Source organism: Agelaius tricolor, unplaced genomic scaffold (genome assembly GCF_023055355.1).
Source record: "Agelaius tricolor isolate 1412-34295 unplaced genomic scaffold, bAgeTri1.0.p SCAF_2, whole genome shotgun sequence".
In the NCBI taxonomy this organism is placed as follows: Eukaryota; Metazoa; Chordata; class Aves; order Passeriformes; family Icteridae; genus Agelaius; species Agelaius tricolor.
In genome coordinates, this window is record NW_027269262.1 from 6,478,092 (window position 1) to 6,500,872 (window position 22,781).

At 35.5% G+C, this 22,781-nt stretch overlaps 1 protein-coding gene across 2 annotated transcripts in view; it reads right to left on the minus strand.

The window, feature by feature from the left end:
- DTNBP1 (dystrobrevin binding protein 1) overlaps positions 1-22,781 on the minus strand; it is a 63,946-nt gene that overhangs the window by 30,707 nt on the left and 10,458 nt on the right. For both annotated transcript variants that reach the window (XR_011683081.1, XM_071451393.1), the window contains exons 6-7: positions 16,781-16,913; positions 5,249-5,271 (exon numbers count right to left, since the gene is read on the minus strand). Coding sequence is in view for 1 of the 2 variants with exons in the window: in XM_071451393.1 (XP_071307494.1) it covers positions 5,249-5,271; positions 16,781-16,913 (156 nt within the window). In the remaining variant the exon portion in view is untranslated. The remainder of the gene's footprint in view (positions 1-5,248; positions 5,272-16,780; positions 16,914-22,781) is intronic.

Genomic DNA, 22,781 nt, shown 5'->3' on the forward strand with positions numbered 1-22,781 from the left:
GGAAGGCAATATGAAGAGCAGGAAAAAGGAGTTTTATTTTGACAGCCATCAGAACACAGCACATTAAAGAGGATCCAAAAAAATGGCAAACAGAGAGATGGAGTCAACAGACTGCTCCAAATATTGTGTGCTCTTAGAAAGAGGGAACAGTGAAAGTCCAGAAATTAAAGTTTGGATATAAACATCTTTAAGCTCCTGATAAAAGGACTGGAAAACTGCAATTTCAACAGCAGCATACTAGATGCATGAATAGGGATGCCAAAAAAATCTGCATATCAAATATGACCTAATGACTTAACCTTGAAGGCTAAAGCAAGAAAAAACACCTCTTTACTTCACAGGTCAGTTTCTCAAGGAATATTTTGATAAAGCTCTTAAAACTTAAAAGGCCTTGTTTGGGAGAGACCTCTGATTCAAAAGGTTGAAAACATATTTTGTTGTACTGTAAACAAAAGTGCTGAAAATGGTCATATGACCTGTTTCCCTGAGCTTGAATCAAACTAATCCTGCTAAAGCTTAGAAATATGCATGACTCAGTAGCCAAAGCCATGTGTGTATTTGCCCTTGCAAAGTTGCTGCCACCTTTCATTGTCCAAAAGTGCAGTGTTGCTGATCTCCAAACAGCCTCTAGTGCTTTAGTTCTCTTTCCAGAAAAGAACTCAAAACATTGCATCCTGAACTTTTTATTAAAAGGGCCTTTTACAAACAATTTTGAAATCTATCAAGTATATAGCTCCTATTTGGATAAATTAGAAGTAAACTCAACAACGTATGTTTTTACCACTCTGCAATTCTACTACTTTCAAAACTTTTATTTTTTTTCCCTACTGTCTCACTGCTGATTACCTACCCCATTATCTGTTCCACTCTTCCATCTTCTAATGAGATTATCAGTATTCTGTAACTATTTACTACACAATCCTGGCTGCTCTGGAACTAAAGAAATGTTAACTCAAAAAAGAAAAAAAAAATTTAAAAATGGTACTATGTGCCTAGAAGGATGATGGAATGATTTGAAATCTCAGTGCAGGCCTAAATGCACTAGGTTTCAAGTATCAGGAACAAATAACCACATATGTACTATCAAATTTCCAGTCTCTCAGCTGTAAAATGAAAATGATACCTTCCTAAACGATGCAAGAGCACAACCCATCAAGTACTAAAATCAAAACCATACATAAATATCAAGTAAACTAAACTCTACTATTGCAAGAAATTGCCAAGATTCAGAACAGAACACTTTTTTTTTTTTAGCATCTTTATGAGTGTCAACCAAGACAGGACAGCACAGAGCATAAGCCAGTTCCTACAAGCAGTTCTCTCAAGACTGAAATTAGTGCAAGCAAGAAAGAAACTTGCAGGCCAGTCCATATGGCACACCAATGTTTTCCAATTCGTAAAATCACCATCTTTTATAGCAAAGACCTCTGTAAGATAAAGTACCAAAAAAAGATGAGGAACTGGACAACCTTTGAGATGTTCTGTCCCCATACTTCATGTACACAAATGCCAGTGCTGCAGCAGTGTTGACAAAGCTATCACACACACATTCCCTGCCTACTTCAGAGAGAGATGTTTAAAACAAAAAAAAAAAAAAAAAAAAAGGAAAGCTTCTAACCTTCACTTTCTCAGCACCACAGATTATTAAATAATAATCTATTTCAATTACTCTGTAATAGAAAACCCTTGTGGTTGAAAGAAGAGAGACTGGAAAGGTTTGTCCTGCCCCTGCACACTGTGGGTGCAGCAAACAACAAAGGAGAATGTCAGGCCCTGTAAAAATAAGGAAGAAGAGTGAAATCTATTCTTTACAATGAAATAGAGTACAATCTCCAATACCAACATGAAAATGGCAGAAACAAATTTTATGAAAATGGCAGAAGCAAATTCTAAAACATTGACAAGTACAAAAATAATTCATAATTTCTTAAAGTAGTATTACATTCTTATTTATTCTTATGCTCCTTAAATGTACCAACATCAATGAGCAAGAGAGTTAGTGGATTCTAAACACTTCTCAGTGCTGCAAACTGGCATATATACATTCCTTGTCAGGGCCCCTTCTGGGTGACCCCTGCTATCTTCAAAAAATATACTTAAAAGATCAATGAATTACCACTTTGTACCTTGGCACACACAGAGGGAAGTTGTAAATAAAACCAGGAATGGTTCCATTTCCTGGTTGTGTAGATTTTGCTTTGATATTAAAATAAATAAATACTAGGTGTATATATAAGGGCACTTTAAATGTTTTTAAGGTTACAGACATTTGAATATTTCAGAAATTTACTACAGACTACACCTGTATACCTATTTGTATTTACACATCCACAAAACTCCAGGGAAGTAAAGTTTTAAAACAGATCTGAGAGGTCTGTGAAGCCACTCAGCAGCCTTGTGAGTCACACCTGCACTGTCAGGGTCAGTGCCAACATAACATTTGCATTTTCTTCTGTATTCACAGTGCAATTGATGGGATGCATCACAGCATTCAAGTTTCTAGTGCTGAGCTAATCTGAATCTCAGACTAGACCATTCAGTTTCTTAACTCCAGTAAAACTTACTTTCTATCCTGAGCAAGGCATAAGTACTCATCACTGGTGAACATGAGAGTTGCATCTGGACACTGAAAAAAGTGCATACAACTCTCTTTTAACCCTTCTAGCAAACATATTGAAGGAATTTTTTTGTACTACTTTAATTCCTGCATATTCAGATAAAGTGATCTTGTATCTTTATGGAAGATATTTTTATGCAAGACATTTACCATCCTGATATCCTGGAAGCTATTACTTTTTAGCATATGGTATTCAAATTCACAAATAACAAGTTACTATTATAAAAAAATGGCATTTCAGGTTTTTCCATTGGAACAGATTTTGATGTACAATGATTTCAAGTGCAAATGCATTAAAAGATGCAAGTGTATAGGAAGATATTTTAAACAGTTTTTCTTTATAGACCCTGCACTGGGTATTTCATGAACAGGATACTGAGGAAGACATTTCACTCTAGACAGTTATGCAAAAAAAAATTAGTTGAGGATGTAACCTATACTTGCAATATTAAAATGTAAAGAACCATCTACTCAACTACTTCACATGTTTCAGTTGGAACCAACTTTTCCTAGCTTCTTTTGCTTTTTAGATTACAGTGTTAGGCTGTTAACTTAAGACACACTGCTTGCCCTTGCTGCTGCCTTTTTTCTTTCTCTGTGACAGGATTCCTATGGACATCCACAGAGTTATCTCAGTGTGCTTCATCAATTGGAACTAAAGCCAAGCAAGTGACAGATCATTTTTGCCAAAAATCTAGGAGGCAGCTCAAAACAGAAAACTCAAGTAGGAGCCCTGAGTAAGATTGGGCAAAGCTGTCCTAGAACTAAAACATCTGCCATTATGAAAAGAATCCTTCACAACTAGGAATCTTCTACTCTCCCTATTTCCAGCTGATGAAAGATATGCCAGATAATAATGTAAGGTCCAAAGGGCCAGAAAAAGACTGACTGAAGCCAATATAATGAATACCTCTACTTCACAATCTGGGTTGACAACAAAAAATTCCAAGATCTGAGAACTTAATGAGTCAGAAACCCAAGAACATTTCCTCCAAGTATGTATTTTCAATCAACTGTGCACCTGGATTTTTAGTAGTTTAATCCCAATTTCCTGGGAAATGTCAGGCAAAACAGTGAAAGCAGTTGCCAAAATCAAAACACTGAATCTATTGTTTATTTTAAACCTTCTTGTTGTCATCTTCTAGAAAGGAATCAGACTTGCTTCACAAGACCATTCTTGAAATTTTCTTAGCTATTACTCCCCTTCTCTTCTGTCAGGTACAAGCTTGTCCACCAGTTCACTGTACAAAAACCCACACAAATTAGGCTGACAGATGTTTAATATCCATTTTCCATGATGCATCCCTCTATGCTTAACTAGCATTCTCTTGGCTACCAAGACCAGTCTTCCATAACCAATACAGGAAATCCATATGCCTCTGTATCCATTGCAGAGCCAGTTGCTTAGTTTGGTATAAATTTCAAGGTCAACACACAGGTAGCACGTTCCTCTTCCATCAAAATAATTGTCTTTGTAAAATACTTACTGTCAAATAGCATTAAAGTCTCTATTAAAACAACAGAGATAGACCTAGAGAAAAATTACTTTGGAAACCACTCTTCTGGCTTCCAGAAACTCACTTAAAACACTTGATCGATACAAACAAAAAACGAGGATTCACTGTTCTCACAAGCACCAGGTACTACAAAGTAGCTGCCTTGCTTTGGATCAGAAGGAGCCTGGCATTACCGTCTGTTTTGTATTGAGCTGCTCTATGTTGAGAGCTGTCAAATCAATCAACAAAAGGGTCGGTTTGGTAAGTTACAGAAAAAGTGACATTTTACATAATCTCTATTGCTTATCTATTACTGTAACTGTTATTTTCCTTTTGTAGCACCACAAAGATGAGATAGTAATGAACTGAAAAGGCAAAGGAATGCAGCTGATAGAAATTTCCATCCCTCCTTTCAATTTCAAGAGACAACTGATTGACATAAGTCAATGCACCCAACTTCATTCTCTTAAATACTAGTCACAAACCCACAGTCACATCCTATCCAAAGGAAGAGAAAATAGCAATCCTCAAGCTGATCAAACATTAATGGCAGTAGGTAGAGTAAGCCCCAGTTTAGGATTTACTGAAAATGGTACTGTTTTCCATCTATGTACCAGAGATAAAGAAATAGCACGTGACAGAGTTGCCAGCCATTACATCATATATTGGACAAATATTTGTATATATCATTGAGTGTCTCCAACAAGTTGAGCTACAAAAATTAAATTTGCATAATACTGTAAAAATTCCCAGGAAACAGCCAGACAAAAACCTAACATGTAACAGCCTGCAACATGTGCCAAAAATATATCTGTGCTGAAAGAGACATCAACTAGTTGAAGAAAAGGCCCTTAAATACAAAAATTGAACACCAAGGGAAAGGCTTGAATTAGACAAGGGAATCTCTGATACCTAGATAAAACAACAAAATATCTGTGTTCTCCCCACACTTGGGACTCTATCAAAGAAAACAGTAGCAAGAACAGGTAAAATGAAAAATACACAGCCTGCTGGGTCAACATAAAATTAACACTGTCAAGTGTAAAAGAGCAAAAGTTCCTTCCTAGTTTCACTTAATACACAAATTACCATAACTCTTACAAACATTTAAGTAGAAAATAAAAATAGAATTTACCTTTAAATGTCTCCAGTTCCTTCCTGTTGGAGAAGAGCAGAATTAAAAAAAATTAATTAGAAATACCACATGTAGAGCTACAGGATTTATTTTGCATACTTTAAGACTCACTAAAAGACAAGCAATCAAAGAATTTGATTGTCACCATGTATAAGGATAATATTACTACATGTGTTTACCTAAAGCAAACAAAATCAATCTCTTTATAAATTAGGCCACCACCTCCTTATAACCACATACAATTATACAAATTCTGCCCACTTATATCTAGCTACATAATTTCCAGATACACTGCTCCAAAGATAACCAAGATTTCCTAAGGCATTAGTTACTAAAGCATCCTTTACTTAGCAGAGATTTACCAATTTACATCACAGTGAATAACAATTTTTATCAATGCTATTCAAAAACATCTTTGCAACACTGAAGGAGAAAAATTTGACAATATCACTCAGTTAAAAGAGAAAGGCAAAGAGACATATAGTGACATTCCTCAGAGGAGAGTAGTTTCAAGTATGGAATATGACACACAACCCACAGTACTCATGTACCAGAAAGCTAAGAAATGAAGAAAAAGATAACAGTATCTTTTTTGCCTTCATACCAGGCCACTTTCTACTTTTAGTGGTTATGCAATTGTGAATGTAGAGGCTATAAAATGGACAGAAATATCTTCTCTGTTTTAAAGAAATTGCAAAATGCTCTCACTGCCATTACTACAAGGTAATGATTCATCATGAATTTAAAGGCTAAAGAAGAATTTATGTAATAACTGAGATAAAGCAGAATGCTGGCCTTACAAAACACTCATTTGCATCAAACATTTTTTCAGTCTGCACCTCAGAGAGCGCCAGTTAAATTCTGAATTCTGAAGCAAAAGTGACTGTAAGAAAAAGAAATTAAAGATTGAATTCACAGTTGTCCAGATAAATTATTCTATTCTCTATCCACTGACTAAAGCACTCTTCAGTCACCTACCAGAGACACTGTTTCACAATACAGATGCTGTATTAATAATAATAACTGTAATAATAATAACTCCTTCTATCCCTTAATAGATGATGCAATTCAGCATTTATTCTTGCATTAAGAACAGACAAAACTCACTCAAATCTGAAATAATTTATTCTCTAAGCAGGCCAAAGTATTATAAAAGAAGGAAGAGAATGCATTTACCTCCACATTTTCAGAGAACATCCCACTTTTGTCAGCAAATGTTAAATACAGGTTTTTGAAAGAATGGGTGCTTTATCAGGAAATAAGCTAGAGTGTGATTCACAGTAAAGAATTCTATTAGTTGCAACTTCCTGTGAGTATCTATTTCCTTTCCTGCTTCTCCTCCATTCCTTTCCCAGTTTCTCCCTTTTATACCAGAGAGAAAAAAGCCACTTTACAATACCTGTGATTTGCAGGCTTATATCCCAAAAAATTTTTCCCAGCCTGTACACTCTAAATAGAGTTAGAAAATTCTTAAACACTCTCACAAGTTGCCCTCCTTATTTTTTGAATAATGGAACAGTAGTTGAGGAAACAACAATCACAGGAAATGGTTGTTTTCCATGGACTAAAACAAAACCATAGTGAAAGAAACATCTTGTGAAAGTAAGAGGGGAAAAACTACATTACTTGCACCTAAAATCAGGAAATTTTATGACAATTGTCTACAAAAGGAAAGATGAAACAATTACTGCCATTGTGTTGAAAGAGGTTAGTAAACAAGATGGTAATACAGTAGCCAAGTGGCAATCATTCATTTTCTCTAAAACCCCAGAATTTTCCTTTTCAAAATCCATCAATATTTTTAGGGTTGAGATGCACTAAGATGTTGTTCCTATATCCATATATATAATTACCATTCATTAAGAAAGTTGGAAAATAGTATTTGACAAAAACTTTTTTCTCTCTGAAAAATTAAAAGTATCTATGATTAGCATACAGTAAAAATACAGATTTGAAATTTAAGGACTGTACTTCCTTGTATCCTCATACCAATTCAGACACACAGACTGAAGATTTTATATTTTACACTGCATGAATTAATCATATTTTGTGGTTTCTCACAAGACTTTAAATAAAACTTTTATTTAGAAATACATAATGAAATACATGGTTATTGAAACCATGTTCAGCATCAGCAGGATAGATTTTTTTTATTCATTAAATCAAATTATCCAAATAAAAAACTTGGAAGTTTAAAAATTTTAATCCTTAATCTCATTTATCAGCAGATTTGCTAAAAACATGACACTAAACTAAGAAGTGGAAAGGAAACTGACATGTGATGACATTGGAAAAACAAATGGCTTAAGAGTATATCAGTGCATTTTCTAGTTGGGTAATTAAGACCTGGCACACAGAAGTACAGAGAAAAACATATAACAGAGTAATACACCTCTCCCCTTTACAAGTAAATAACTGTTTTTGTATTTACTGATAAACTGCCAGAAGGAAGATACTTCCTTTGTCTACTCTAAGAGTCTAGTGACAGAAAGTCGGCTGCAGAATACACTGACCTCACATTAAGAATTGAACTTCATATTTGGAACACAGACAATGTAAAGAAACAGCAATTTGGGAGAGTAATTAAAATGAAAAGAATCAAATTGAAAGCAGTTTTAGAAAAGTGGCCTTCAAAGCAAGGTTAAAAGACAAGCAGAAGGAAACACGTAAGGCAATTGAAAGCACTCTGTAGGGAAATGCTCCTGGATTTTAAAGAGTTTTCATCCAAAAGAACATTCATGCACTTCACAGATGGATAACCCTTTCCACTACTATTAGAAGGAAAACACACACCTGCCTTGCCTCTACACATGAAGGCTCTTGAAGCCCAGTGTGGGCTGCTCAGCATCTGACCAGGATTAAAGGAGCTCCCATGCTGAGTCCAACCACTGATCAATAGAACTACCTGCCATCTGACTATATGCTCTTCGGGTACTAAATTTTAGGTTACTGGCAAAAAACCTGGCTAGTTACTCATAGAAGAATACATTTTACCTTTTCATAGTTAACAGTAAGCTTTCAGAAGAAAGGACTAAATTAGAAGGCACATTATAATATGAATAGCTCTTTTCATTGAAAGACAAAGTTCAGCACCTCTGAGCAAGAAAAAAAGGCTAAAATAACAAGCTAAAGTCTAACATAATCAGACTATAAAGGCATGGAGACACTTCAAAAGTAATCTCGTTCTGTATGCAGAGCAATTTACAAATCCCAGATTCCTTCCTGAAAGACAAGAGGCTGTACAGGCTCCACTGACTGAAGTTATGTCCATGAAAACTATCTGGCCACACATATAGGCAATGGTGTTAATCCCTGCCTTTCCAGTTGCTTGTTTTCATAAAATAGATGGGGGGAGGGGCACTTAATTACTCTGTGAAATTCCGTACACGTCAAACTCAGTTACCAGTTTTTAAGATACCTGGAATGTTCTGATGATGATGCCGTCAGTGGTCTCAACTTCTTCATTTACAGAAAAGTTAAGATTCAGGATTTGTGGTAAGAACATATAATTGTGGAGACAACAGGTGAAACAAATAGTCTACAATGTATGACTTGTCCCACAGGGTAACTGACATGACCAATTAGAGTTACAATCTAGTTAGAAGGCAGATACAAATTCCCAAGGACCTTCCCATTCCCCTCAGGCTTTTTATTGCACTGTTGGATTAACCCTGTTCCAGCCACTGAGCAGATGAGATGGACACTAGGAAGACTGTACTGGTATCACTGACAAACAAAAATAAATCTAGGAATCAGAATATGGGAGGACTAGGAGGCTTTACTATCCTGCTTTAAGTTACTGAGATCAAAGGGAATTTAATTTGTTCAGCAACAGTAAGAAAAAAAAAAATCTCAGGTTCTACTGTGTCTTGCAAAGGGCTGTAACACTAAGATCAATTTCCTAAGTGTAACTAAACATCAAGGAATCCAGTTAAATACCTAGGAGACTACAGAAACACCACATTCCTTACAAAGATGCCACCAGCCAGAATTTCTTACAGATCTTCAAGAAGAAAACAGGCAGATAAGAAAGCAACAGAGTCCTAAATTAATGTCAGGAACAATTTTATAACACAAGCTCTGAAAGCAACAGTCAGTAAACACCAACAACTAGACTCATATATAAACAAAAGGCAATATCAAGACAGAATATAAATGCTAAAAATTGAGGATTGAATTTGAAAGATTTTACAATTATACGTGTTAATAAATTTTGAGTCATAAGTACTATTTACAAAAAGTATATTTGAAGAAAGTATAGATGCTTATCAGCAAATTAATCTAAAAATAGTTATGGCATCTAACATGATCCAACCCAGAAACTGAGAAATGCTGCATTTCCTCTGCTATGTCTAGTACAGTTAAGTCTTCAAAATTATGTATTAAAAAAAAATCCTTTCATAGCCTGACTCATGCTTTAGTAAGCTAAAAAGCCATGAGATCTCTCCTCTGTGACTTTCCTCTGGATGTCATCAGAAGTAAAAGCCAAAATACGGAGAACTCAAAACCTATGTCACTTGTAGGGTGCACAGAAATACTTTAAGTACTTTTTTTTTTTTTTTAGTTAGGATTAGCACTTTTGTGAATCCTGACACAAAACTGTTTTCCCCATCCCTGAGATTGGTTGAGCATCCCTTGGAGATACTTAGGCCAATTACTACTTTGAAATACACTTGAGACTGAAGCAATGAAAAGCCTTTAAGTATTGAAAAATTAGTAAAAACCAACACTATTACTGAACTACTGCTGGAATTGAACTGCAGGCAAGGTTTCTATTCATCTGACAAAACACTGTAGACAGGTCAGGATTCTCCATCATCAAAAGTGACATTTTATCCCCTAAAAGAGAAGAGCAGAGAACTAAGCATTTCAATAACATTGCAATAGAGATTTTTTTGCTTCCATACTCATGCAGATACAGAAGTAGCTGAAGTCTGTTTTCCAGCACAACTTCTATGTTAACTTCAATCCAGAAGATGGAACTGATCAGCAAATTTTTGCATTAGAAGTTACCAACACTAACTAGTAATCAAGTTAATAAATACAACCAAAAACAAGCATTCCCCTAACATACTCAGCAGTTCCAGGGTACAACGAAAGCATTTCTGTTTCAATGTTTCAAAAAACAAAAACAAATCTTAAGAACATGGAGAGCCAATTTTCAGGCACTATCATTCAAAAGAACAGTAAAAAATAAGGAGGATGGACTTAAAATCATAAGAAAAGGGTAGAAGTCAAATCATTAAAGGCAAGTCTTGTCTCTGCTAAGGGACAGACACAAGCTATTTACCATTAGAACCATTTCCAAACTGGAATCTGCAATGTGGAAAAAATGCTTAGCTCCCTCCAAAAGCTCACGCCTTCAGATGTAGGATTTTGCACAGGACACAGTTTTTAATGCTTTTGCTTTCGTCCTGTTATACAAAAAACCCAAGTTTTTACATTTTTAAAAAAACTTTTATCTTAGTATGCAACGTCTTTGGATCACTAAAACATACATGTATCAACAGTTTGTTTTTATCATACAACCAAAATTTTAGGAACCAAAGTTTAAAGCTGAAATTTGAGAACAGAATATTAAGAGAATCTACAATTTGGGAAACTAGAGAGAATGTAAGAGAAGGTGAAGTTTCAGAGAAGGTACAAACAATCCACCAAAGTCCACCTCCACCATCAACTCCACCATTTTTTTCTAGAAAGAAGAGGAGTTCCTGCAAGCCACACAAGAAACTGCAGATCATCTTTTAACCTGGACATCAATTTCCACATAAGCATTAAAAAGAAGAAAACTGACAGTATTCAAAAACTGGCCAACATTATTCAGTAAGCAACATATGGTACAACCCTAATTCACAGAAACAAGTTAAAGGAGCTTGTGACTCCATGTGCATTCTTGACCAAAAATGCATAATGTGGTTCCACACAGCATGAATGCAATTGTGCCAGAGAGAAGCTACAACTTGTATCTCTTCAGGCATCCTCAACACGTCCGTTTGACGTAGGAATGTAAAATCTCCCTCACAAAGCACAGTCAATGTGAATGCATTTCATACATTTCTTTTAAACTACTTTCAAAGGAACTGGTTTTCAATGTAAGTGGAAAAGAGTTATTAAAGATCTCAGGAAATAATCCATAGCGAAGAAACACAGAATTTATCAGGAGGCACAGCACAGAGAACGAATTTTAGTGTGGTAATGACAAGCATCTAAGCCCTGTTCTTCTGCCACTAGCCACAATGAATTAATTACACATACAAATAATGCATTTTTGAGGAGAGGGAGGGTACAAAATTATAATTAAGGCAGTCTTAAACCATCTGTTCCTATTATTGGTACAGTAAGTCTGGACAAAGAATGCCTGGTATTAACAGCTTGACAGGATTTGCAGATTATGCCCACTAACAAGCGCCACATAAAGGTAGAGATAAATTATGCAGGATTCACATAATGTTTTAACATTTTCTAGATAACGTTATTAAAAGGTGCTGTAGGGTACAGAGGATCCAACACAAACATTCAGTCTTTAACCACAGGTCACAAAAGCCGAAGAAAAAGGTCTTTTATTTGCCTATTTGAAAGAAAACAAGACTATAAGGAGAAGGTAAGCAGCAAATCTCTTTGTAACAATGTCATTGTCTCTCTGTATCAAGCAAAGATCACCAGAGAAAGGGCAAAATTAAATCAACTTAAAAGTGACATAAATTATACCGTACATTCACACATTGCAAATAAGAGAAAAAACTGCCAAAACCCCTGCAATCTTTAAATCTGCTGTGTGTTCAGTCTTGACCAATGTTTCCAAATACTGGGAGCACTGATGGGAGTAAAACTCGCTAATAATGAAGCAGCACGCTCCTTTTGGCTTGGCATATGCAGAATACTGTAATGCGAGAGTTCTTGCAAAAAAAAAGAAAGTTTAGAGCCTTCAAACTACAAAAAAAAGGAAGGAAAATTATCCATTAAACTCTTCCAAAGCTTGTGCAAGTCTCTTCAGGATCAATAGGAATTCTCATTCCACACGTCTGCCAAAGAAGTGCAACAACTGATGGCCATAAAATTAATTCCAGCCAGTTATCATCATGAAAACACTTGCTGTATTCTGATTATATTATATACAATATTGCTGATTGTGCTGCATTCAAACTCATGAAACAGGATAGAAAACATCTTTGCAATGTGAGTAGAGAAACTCAAACAATGCCTAATGAAAACTCAAAGCCAGTCATCCACTGCACATCTGCCAGTAAAACTCCTGAAGATAACAAAAGTTCTGCATTCAATCTTGCAAAAATGTTTATTTAGATACCCAGTTACATAGAGGCATGGCAGCTCCAAATCTACACCACTAGAAGACTGATCAAAAGGAGTATAGCATGAAAATTTACACTGATGAAAACTTTGATGATAACTATGAAACATGTAGCTCAGGTCTCAGAAATAATTCACAATACACTTAACATTGGAAGGAAAAATATACTTGCTTGAAACATCTTCAACAAAGGGACATATACACTTTTTTATGTATAAAAAGTAAATTTTATAAATTACATGCAAAGCTTGAAAGGGTTATGGAGATAAAATTTAAATGTATCACTGCCAGGTGGGAAGGAATCGCCACTGAGTGTGCTGTACAGTACAGAGTACTGTCCCAGCCTATTGCTTGAGGAATGGTATGGGATCTAAACAAGAGCTACAGATATGGAAGTTTTTCTGTATGTACTTTTCAAATGTTTATGTTGTTGAAGCCTCAGATAAGGCACTGTACCTACATCAACAAACCTTACTGTTCCTTTTGTTCCCAAAGCAATTAAAAAGAGGGATAAAGTTTACAGAAGAAAACAATAACTAAGACGTTTTCTCATACACATCTCTAATCTAGAGAATGCAATTGCCATAAATTTTATACTCTTCTGAATGAGAAAGTAAATCAGACATTCTTGTACCCCAGAAGCACTAAAGCACCATCATGGCATGGCAATGCATCCAACAAAAACTATGACAGTCTGTCCAACTCTTCACCTACTGCACCAATTATGAAACATGGGGTTACACTACAAAAAAAACCTCTAAAATTCAAAAATTATGAATAAACATAAAGAACTTATTTTTTCTTAAAGTAAAGCATTTGCTTAAATAACATCAAAAAGGAAAAAAACCGTAGTCTCACTAAGGTTTGTATTTTAAATTTTTACATTTATTTTCCTTCTGTGTCTGTTCTCAAAGCTGACAAACACTGAAAAACAGAGCAGGTTCTTAAAAAAGACATCCTAAAAAATTATCATTCAGACAATTACATTTTTGGTCAAATAACATACAGTGAACTCTATTCACTCATTTCCAGTGACAAAGACCCTGCTATTCCCAATGTATTCTTACAAAATGCTGCATTTGGGCAGCTCCTTTTAATTGACACAACAATCAGGAGTTGCTATTTTTCAAAATGTAGTGATCTCTCTGAAACAGATACAAACGAGCTTCATGGCCAAGTACAGCTTCAGGTCAGAAACACTTCGTCTCACACCACAAGGCTGCCATTCAGGGCACATTAAGAGATGACACAAAAGTGAGCTCCTGACAGTGATCCCTAAAGGACGCTGTGCCCTTGGGAAAGCAAAAATTGTCACATGAGACTAAGGAGACACAAAGTTTTCTGCAATCAGAATATCCTCAGTAGGAGAATGAAGGAAAGGGAAGAAGAATTGTGCTTGATTGAAAAAAAGACAGGAAACAAAATTACATGGTTTAATGCTAAGATTGATCCAAATGATTGCAGGGAGACTAACCAGAGAAAAGAAGGGTGGAATTTAGACTTCATACAACAGTACTGGTACCCTGATCAGTGGATTTAAACACAAAAAAGAGAATATTAAAATTCCAGAGATAAGCTCACAAAAAAACCCCAAAACCAATCCCCCCAAACACCAGGTTTTAAATAGCTTGGAAAAGATGCAGATTGATGAATCTACTTTGAAATTAGTACTCAACACAATGACAAAAGGGAAAAAATTGATCTGTTTGAACTAAAATGAAGTTGCTTTATTTAATAGGGAGACCTATTTCTTAAAATAAGTTCCTATAGTTACCATAAGCTGTGTTTCATAGGTTTGATGTTGACCTAAAGCACCTTCTTCTAAGTCTTTCATATAGGATTTTTTCAAAAGATTTGAAATACATGAGCTTCTAGCCTAAGCTCTACAGTGACTTTATAATGAAATTAGGTTTTGTTACATGCTTAAAATAATCAGAGTTTCTAGAGCTCAGATTCATCTCAGTTTTCATCCCTATATTGTCGAAACGCATGAAATAATTTTTTTTTTCAAACACAAAACCACTTACTCCCTGAAAATAATTTCTGTGCTAAGGAGAGAGCATAGACTCCTGACCCCTTCCCCACTCCTTGATTCTTTCAGCTGGTATCACGATAAAAACCCCAAGCACTGAAGAGAGGAAGACAGGGTATGAGTCCCAAAGATGCACCACAAATCACACTCACGTCAAGTTAACCAGCTGCTCGCTCTTCAAGCACCTACACTGGCAAGGGTCCTTCCTGGAATGAGCTAGCAGTTAATTTCTTACCTAAATAAATACAGTGGTAATGATCAACCAGAAATTACCTGCATTTTTCCTGTTTTGTCTAGGTCTGACCAAATGTAATCAGCTTACAATTACACTAAGTAGCTTGCTTAGCATTCTATTTATAAAACTGATTAGATGCTGCTAAGCAGAGCAGGCAATGTTTTAACACTTTATTTTGACGTTGAAAGCAGTGGCTAGGAGAAAGGGAGCACGGATGGCAGAGAATAAAAAATCATTCAGAAAACTGTAGAAAGATAATTATATGGGACCAATTCTGTTGCTTTATATGCATTTTAAAATTGTGTTACTTGGTTAAATAGCACATATTCAGAATTTTGGATTCATTACTCTTAGTTATTTAGATAACTCAAGTAGGTCTGAACAAGTGAATATTCAGCCATACTGACTGCTGTTGATTCTTCTTGGAGAGAGACTATGGAATTGCCCTGACCTGGGAAAGAGGCAATCCAGGCTGCAGGAAAATTACAGACTATTGCTGAGGCCCTGGCCTGAGGTTAAGACAATTGAGCAGGATGTGAAAAACTAAAGGGACATGACAGGAGAAATTGCCAGATGTGACAGATAACATAGTCAGATACTGACAAAAGCCACAGATAGGACCATGAGGGATGACTGGATTTCACAAGTGTTTAAAGGTGAGTTAGATAAGAAACAGCCAAATTTCACAGAAAACTGAAGGGGGACCTTTAAGGTATTGGAGACCTTTTGACCTTTTGGAAGGTAGAACCTGCAACATCAGTACTCCTTCAATAACTGGACCTGTAACACCACAGAAGCCTAAGATTCCCTACATAATAACTGAGAACCACTAGTGAAAAAATAATCAGGGGTGAATAGATCTTTTAGGAAGAGACTTGGATTTAAAAAAGACATTCAAATAAAAAGAGCTACAAGAATGGCAAGGAGGGTGAACACAGATAAGCTAAGGAGAATGTGGCCAGTGCTGTCTGGCACAGTCCCACCTTCGATCACCACATCCTCATCAGAAGTCTGAGAACCACTTGTTCTGACCTTACCACATGTATCAAACTTGCTTCCACAATCAAGGAGGCAAGGAGAGTGCCAGGGTGCTTTCCCTGGCTAACAGCAGGACTCCTGCCTAGACAGATCAAGTAACCTGGTTATCCCCATGTCAGTTCAACATCCACATCCACATCCACCCACTCCTCCCTAATAGGCTGTCAGACACTGTCTTTGACAAACTGCTTCAATTCAACTCCTCATTTCCTAATTTATATAATGAATGCAATACTGCTTTTCTTATCTCCTTTTATTAGGTTATTTTTGGCACTGGTGGTAACAAAAATCAAGGAAGTCAACAGTTATTTAAGGGCTTCATATTTTTCTCTTGCTACTTTATCTTTTAGGCTAACCTGAAGCTCACGAGTTCAAAGTTCTGAATTTTCATACATACTGCTGTAAGTTGAACTCTGATTCCAAGAATTAATGCCCCACTTTTACAAGTAAGAGAATGGCAGGAGATTAATACCTTTCATACAGAGTAAAAGGTACTTATAGGATTGGATACTGATAGTACTGAAAGGAAAATAGAGGAAAATTCAGTTCCTAACCTGACAGGTACTTGGGGAAAAAAAAAAAAAAAAAAGGAATCCATAAACCAGGGCAAGGGATTAAAAAAAACAACAGTTTATCTGTGCTTATTAACAACAGCCCTTATTTCAATTCTTTGTGGAGAATAATAAACATGACTTAATCTTAACAACAATGTTGTGATAATTTTCCAAACACAGGTACTCTTTGTTCATCACTAAGACATTCAATGAATCTACTACAAATTTGCAATGTCCTGTCAAAGACTATTGTTTCTTTAGAAGATGAAAATAAAAGGGATAATATTATATATGGGGGGGGGGGATAATTACAAAAGGCTTGTATTGTATGCTAATTTATATTTAGAACAAGTGTTTTATTTACCTTTTTGTTTTCTTGTAGTTTTCCAGCTGTAATGTCTGCATACATTTGTACCTTTCCAATTCACACTGTTCACATAGTTCCTCAAGACACAACAGATGATTCTCCATTTCCTCAAAGTTTGCCTCTAGCTGGGCTGTAAGAAAGACTTGTATAAATATCTAACTGCATCAATGGACAGACAACTCACCTGAATAGAAACAGGATTTCATAAAGGTAAATATTAACATGGTGATAATTACACACATATAAATGGCTCCAAAAGAAAAACAAATCTCAGCCCAAATCCCATAGTGAAGAGTGGCAGCAGAGCCACGTTAAAGGGAGATCTATCTGAGGTTCCCTTGTAGTAAGGTGCTGAACCACTCTATTTGTCCCAGCATCGTGGTGACACAGGCTCCTGGCCTGTTTTTGAGGAAGAGAAGCACTCAGAACTCATACTTTTCTTTCTTGAGAGACTGCCAGTTTAGCACTTCCTACACAGTACCAATCCAAGGAATAAATCTGTGCTGGCCAAAGCCAGGTCAAATATTCATTTATTCAAATGAAACAAAAATAAAGCATACAGGGAGAATTTTAACTTTCACATGATGCCATGGTAATATAAAAGAACAGATATTTATGTCTCTGAAGACAGACCCTTTACTGATAGCTAAATATAGAGATGTACCTATTTTACATACACATGCAAATTTTACAATTAAATCTACCTATTTTACATGCACATCTCTTAATATTTTCTTTAAACATAATTGCTCAGTCTCAACTTCAAATAGATCTTGTCTATGACATGTCTTGAGAAAACTGATCTCATTTCATAGCTCACATTGCTTTGAGTAGAAATTTGGACTAGACAATTCCTGAGGTCCCTCCTCATCTGAATTAAACCATGTGAACCTTGCATCAAAGAATCACTTTCCCTGACGGTGATTAATGCTAAATTTCATGTCTCTTCTCAGGATCTCACAGTGGAAAATATATTTTCCCAAACCCTAACCAGCTCGTCACTCTGGGATGAAACTGTGTGAACTACAGGAATATTGTTAATCTTTTTGCCAGGCCTTCTCCTATACCACAGGGAAGGTAAATTGCAGGAGCAAGAATAATTCACATTTTTACAAACAAATAGCAGCCAGAGTTAATGTATTTCAGATGCTCAAAAAAAGGAAACAGGAAGCTGAAGGCATCAGTCAAATCCTCCATTCTGGCTTGGCCATTCTACTTGATGCCTATCTTGGACAATAAATAATTTCAACTTCCTTAGCCATTGCTTCATGATAAATAGCCATCCTTGTGGTTCCTCTAAAAAAGCAGAAGTTAAGACTTCATAAGCAAATTTCCTAGGATGCATATTCATATGTTCAGCTTCACTTAACACCATTTTTTTAGCCCCTAACAAAGAAGATCCACAACAGGAAAGGGAAACAGGAACAATATAATCAGTAAAAATTTCCCTAAATTATTTTTCTGTATACAGATCACTGAGGGGAAGTGGGAGGGATTGGCAAAAAACAACAAAAAATAAAGAAAGGCAATTGACAATTAATGCAGAAACAAGTTTGAGGAGAAAAAAAATGTTTTCAGTTCTACGTATTGTGATGTGGAACATTCATCGCTTACCACATACTCAATTTTCTCTCACAAAATCCAGATGTATTCAAAGCGTAATATCATGATTACAATTATGATTGGTAGGCCCTTTTTCTTTAAGAAATAGACTTCTCTGAGTGCATTAAAATCCAAATACCTGTATTGTGCTAACTTGCTTTTCAGAATAATTGCTCCCTTATTAATCTGCAAAATTCTCAAACACAGCAGGACTGAAAATAATTTACTAAGGTACCTATCAACCACTGTTTTTTCCACTTAAAATGCCTACCACCTGCTTTGCTGTATTTGCTGTTGAAATAATATTAAAAGACAACAACAAAGAATAGGAAAATAAAGAGGATGAAAGAAAGTGAATTCTGGAGAGCAACTGATTTCTAGCACTTGCATTCGAGCAGCCTCTAGCGGGAACTGCAGAAAACACTGTGCTCCTGAAGAAGAGAAATGGACGCCAGAGATCTCTCCAGGAGGCAACAATCCTGCTTTACTGCAACAGAGGATTCAGAATTATTTTCCTTTCTGAAGTGAAAGAAAAATTGCATTTCACAAAAAAATTGAAGACAAGCTCCGTTGCAGCAGCTACAGCTGAGAATTAACATCTCTCTTACCCAAAAGAGAATATATGCACTGTGCATACAAAGGCAGTGCCAAACAAAACTATAGACTTAATTAATTTGAAACTTAGGCTGAGAAAAATGCATCTCCTCTAAATCTTTTTCAGATTTTAAAAAACATATTTACCTTTAGATTAAGACTTTTCATATACAGCAATATGCCACACTTGGTAGAAATAGTATTTTTTTATTAGACAGCTAAAACAACCAAAAAACTTCTTTGTGCCACATCACTCCAATAATAACAGTTAGGGCTGTATTTCTTACTGTACCACAAGCATAACAACAGTATTTGAAACCTTAATTCTTAGTTTTAATTCTTTTGAAGTATGTTTAAAGTTTGGTCAAGTGACATTACACTGTATTATCTTCTATCAGCATACACTGTTTTCCATGGTTTACCAGCTATCAGGTATTAAAGTATTTATCTAGAACTCAATAACCACGAATTTTTTCTATCCAGGAAACACCTTCTTTCTAAACTGTACCTAATTTAAATGTACCACATAACTTTTCTAACTGAAACTTATGTTATTTGTAGTTCTGTATGAGTACAAAATTTTTTAGAATAGCTAAATCACAGTTGTATGTCAGAAAATAGGTCTCCACTAACTTTAGATGTAGCTTTCCTACACTGTCCCAGCCATTCAAACAACAGAAACCATGCAGGAGTATTAAAGACATTTCTACAAAGCCCATTTATTTTCTGACTAAAAGGGAAAAAGCAGAAAGGATGGAAGCAATTATATCAAAGATGTTCCCTCTACCTCTAGGCCACACTGGGGCAGAGATTACTAAAAGTTTAAAATGAGCAGTGAAAGACATATATGAACAGGAGGAGCTCAATTTAGCTGCAACAAAAAAAACAACAAAAAACCAAAACCAACCAACCAAACAAAAAAACCCACCAACAAAAAACAACACAAAAAAACAAAACAAAAAAAAAAAACCAAAAACCAAAACTTTATTATATAATTACAGTTCTAGTAGTGCTCAATTTTTATCTGTTTTCACAGAAAGGATCTTAAACCCAGCTAGTATTATACCACTTACATGAAGTTAGAGCAGCTTCTTTGCTGAAACTACATAACAAGTACACTAGGATCCTTTTCCTTGTGTACTCAATCCTCAGGCACTTCCAAGTTTACAGCACCAAACTGTATGCCTTTTATACATATATGTATATACCTAATACAACAACCCCTTCTGCTGAGTGTTGTGCCCTGGAGCCTATGGAGAAAAATTCCCTGTTGAACACAGATGTCTTTACACAATATTATTCAAATTCTCTGGTTTTACATAAATCTTCCCAACATTTTCCCTGATTTTTTCAGTAAAAGATAAATGCAAGTTCTGAAAAAATTAGACGAATTTTGCAAAGCTAGAAAATGGCAACTTTCATACTTGACACACAATCTGAAATAAAAAAAAGACTGACCTTTTGCTCAAGATATAAACAAGGATGCTTCTCCTAAGCAGTGCAAAACGTTCTGTTTCCCCAACAAATTTTCACACCCATCTAGCCCTCACTTAAAAAAAATCCGAAAGACTAAGAGGCAAAGGCTTTTATCTCTAAATGACTACATGCCCAGCCTTATTTTCTTTGCAGTCCCACGAGGAAAACATTTTTAACCTATGTTGGATCTGTCACCTATATACAAGAGCAGTCTTTCTGAAACCAGTATCAAGCTGATCTTTAAAAGAAAAAACAAAAAAAAGGGAGAAAAAAAGGATTTGGATTAATGCTTGTGTGTATGGATTTGCTGAAACCAAAACTGATGTTTGAGCAAAATGCCACTGCTCAAACATGAAAACACATTTCATACTAAGTATGCTGATATCAGTGAGGAGATATTTTCTACAACATCTCAACCAAAAACTGGCTTAAGTGATGATTCCAATTCTGCACTTTGAAAGGGCAATAACTGTCCTTTCCACTTTTACATGAGAGTAACTTTTTTCTTCAAAATTCTCAGTAGCAGCTACAAGACATTGCATAATTCAATAAATTTATCAAATGAAGCCACAGATTTTCTACTTCAAGTGAGGGGATGACTGATAATGTGAATACCTAAGCTAAAGAACTTTATAAAATTGCTAATGAAAATGTGTCCTGTAATACATAGCAAAAGCTAAAGAATCTGTACATGAGTCATACCAATTTTAAGTAGGTCACTAAAAAGATTCATTTCCATTATCTGAAATTTCTTTCACCAAAAGCAGCCAGGGTCCCCTACTTACTCTCAAAATGGAAGCATTAATACATTTATTAGAAGCACATCATGTCAGAAGAACCAACTATTTTGTTGAAATTATGAAGGTTAGCCAAATTACATCTTGAGTGAGTAACTCAGCACTTTGTGATTCTATTTTCACTTTTTTTTACAGAATATTTTACTCATATTCAAAATTTACAGTCAGAGAAATAGTCATTTCTTGAAAAGCTGAATACAGTTTATATTTATATGAAGCAATTATTTAAGAGTTATAAAAACTAAAAACAATGAGCAGAATATTGCAGTGAAGTTCTGTTAAATCACCTTCAGACAGTTAGATGTTGAATTTGGTACAAATTACATCTATCTCTTCAAATAGACTCCATAAAAATTATTAGAAGAAAAAATAAAACCCAAAACACAGTTGCTAGGAGAAACTAATATGAAATTTTAGATAAATTACTCAAAATCTGACACAAAAGGTAAAGCTTGGTTTGGTTTTGTTCAAGGCTTGGTTCAAATCCCAGAACCTTAGCAGTACATGTCAAAATTCATTACCTTCCCTGAGCTGGCTGCTGAATGCTTCCTTAAATCCTACTTCTGCACTATCAAAAAATATCTAGAGACTTACCTATCCAATAAATTCTACAATCAGAGTGAGATTAATTCTAGTTCATAAAACTGTATTAGGAATCAGAAAGTAGCCAAATTCATCAGGATTTTACAGCATTTGCAGCATTATGAACTATAAAGGCAATTTCATTAGCTTTGTTTATCTTTGGGCTACCAGTGGACTGCACGGTAATATTGAACTCAGTATTTTAATAAATCATTATTTGAACTTTTATTTCCTTAGAAATATTTTTTTCAAACAGCCAATATAAAATGGTTAGCACAGATGATAAAGCCTTATTAAACAAGATCGTATAAGAAAATTGTAATAAAAAGTAGAATATATTCCCTGCCTCAGGAATAAATAGCAAAGTTATTACCAGCCCACCTAGGAGCAAAAGCTGATTTGTGCATGACCACTGACCATGGCAGAATGAGAAATTAGCCCTTGAAGACAGAAAAGAACCCTCCTTTTCTTCACATTGTGTCAGCACAAAAATCCAGCCCACTCTACAAAAAAGACAGAGCTGCAATCACATGAGGAATTTCTGCATTACTTCCCAGCAGCTGTAAGAAAGGGAACTGCAGGCACAGTCCCTGGGGAACTTAGCTACCTAAAATCTATGTGCAGACAGAAGTTTTTCAAAGCTTTAATTTTATGCACCCTGTATGGATTTTCATGGAAGCATCAAGAGACGTGCTGCGGACAGACAGCGCTGCTGCTTGCCAAACGCTGCCTGCCCATTTCAAGGCTCAGCAATAGTAGAGATTTTCAGAGACCAAGAGTCCTCAACATTTTTTCCTAATTTAATTTTCAACAGTTTTGTATGAGAGGTTCCAGAAATAGTCCACCAAAGCATTTATCTTTTCATCTTTTAAATAAAATGAACGGATTAACCTTTGGTAAAGTTTTAAAAATTGCAACCCACCTAACAAACGTGAGGTGTTTGCTAA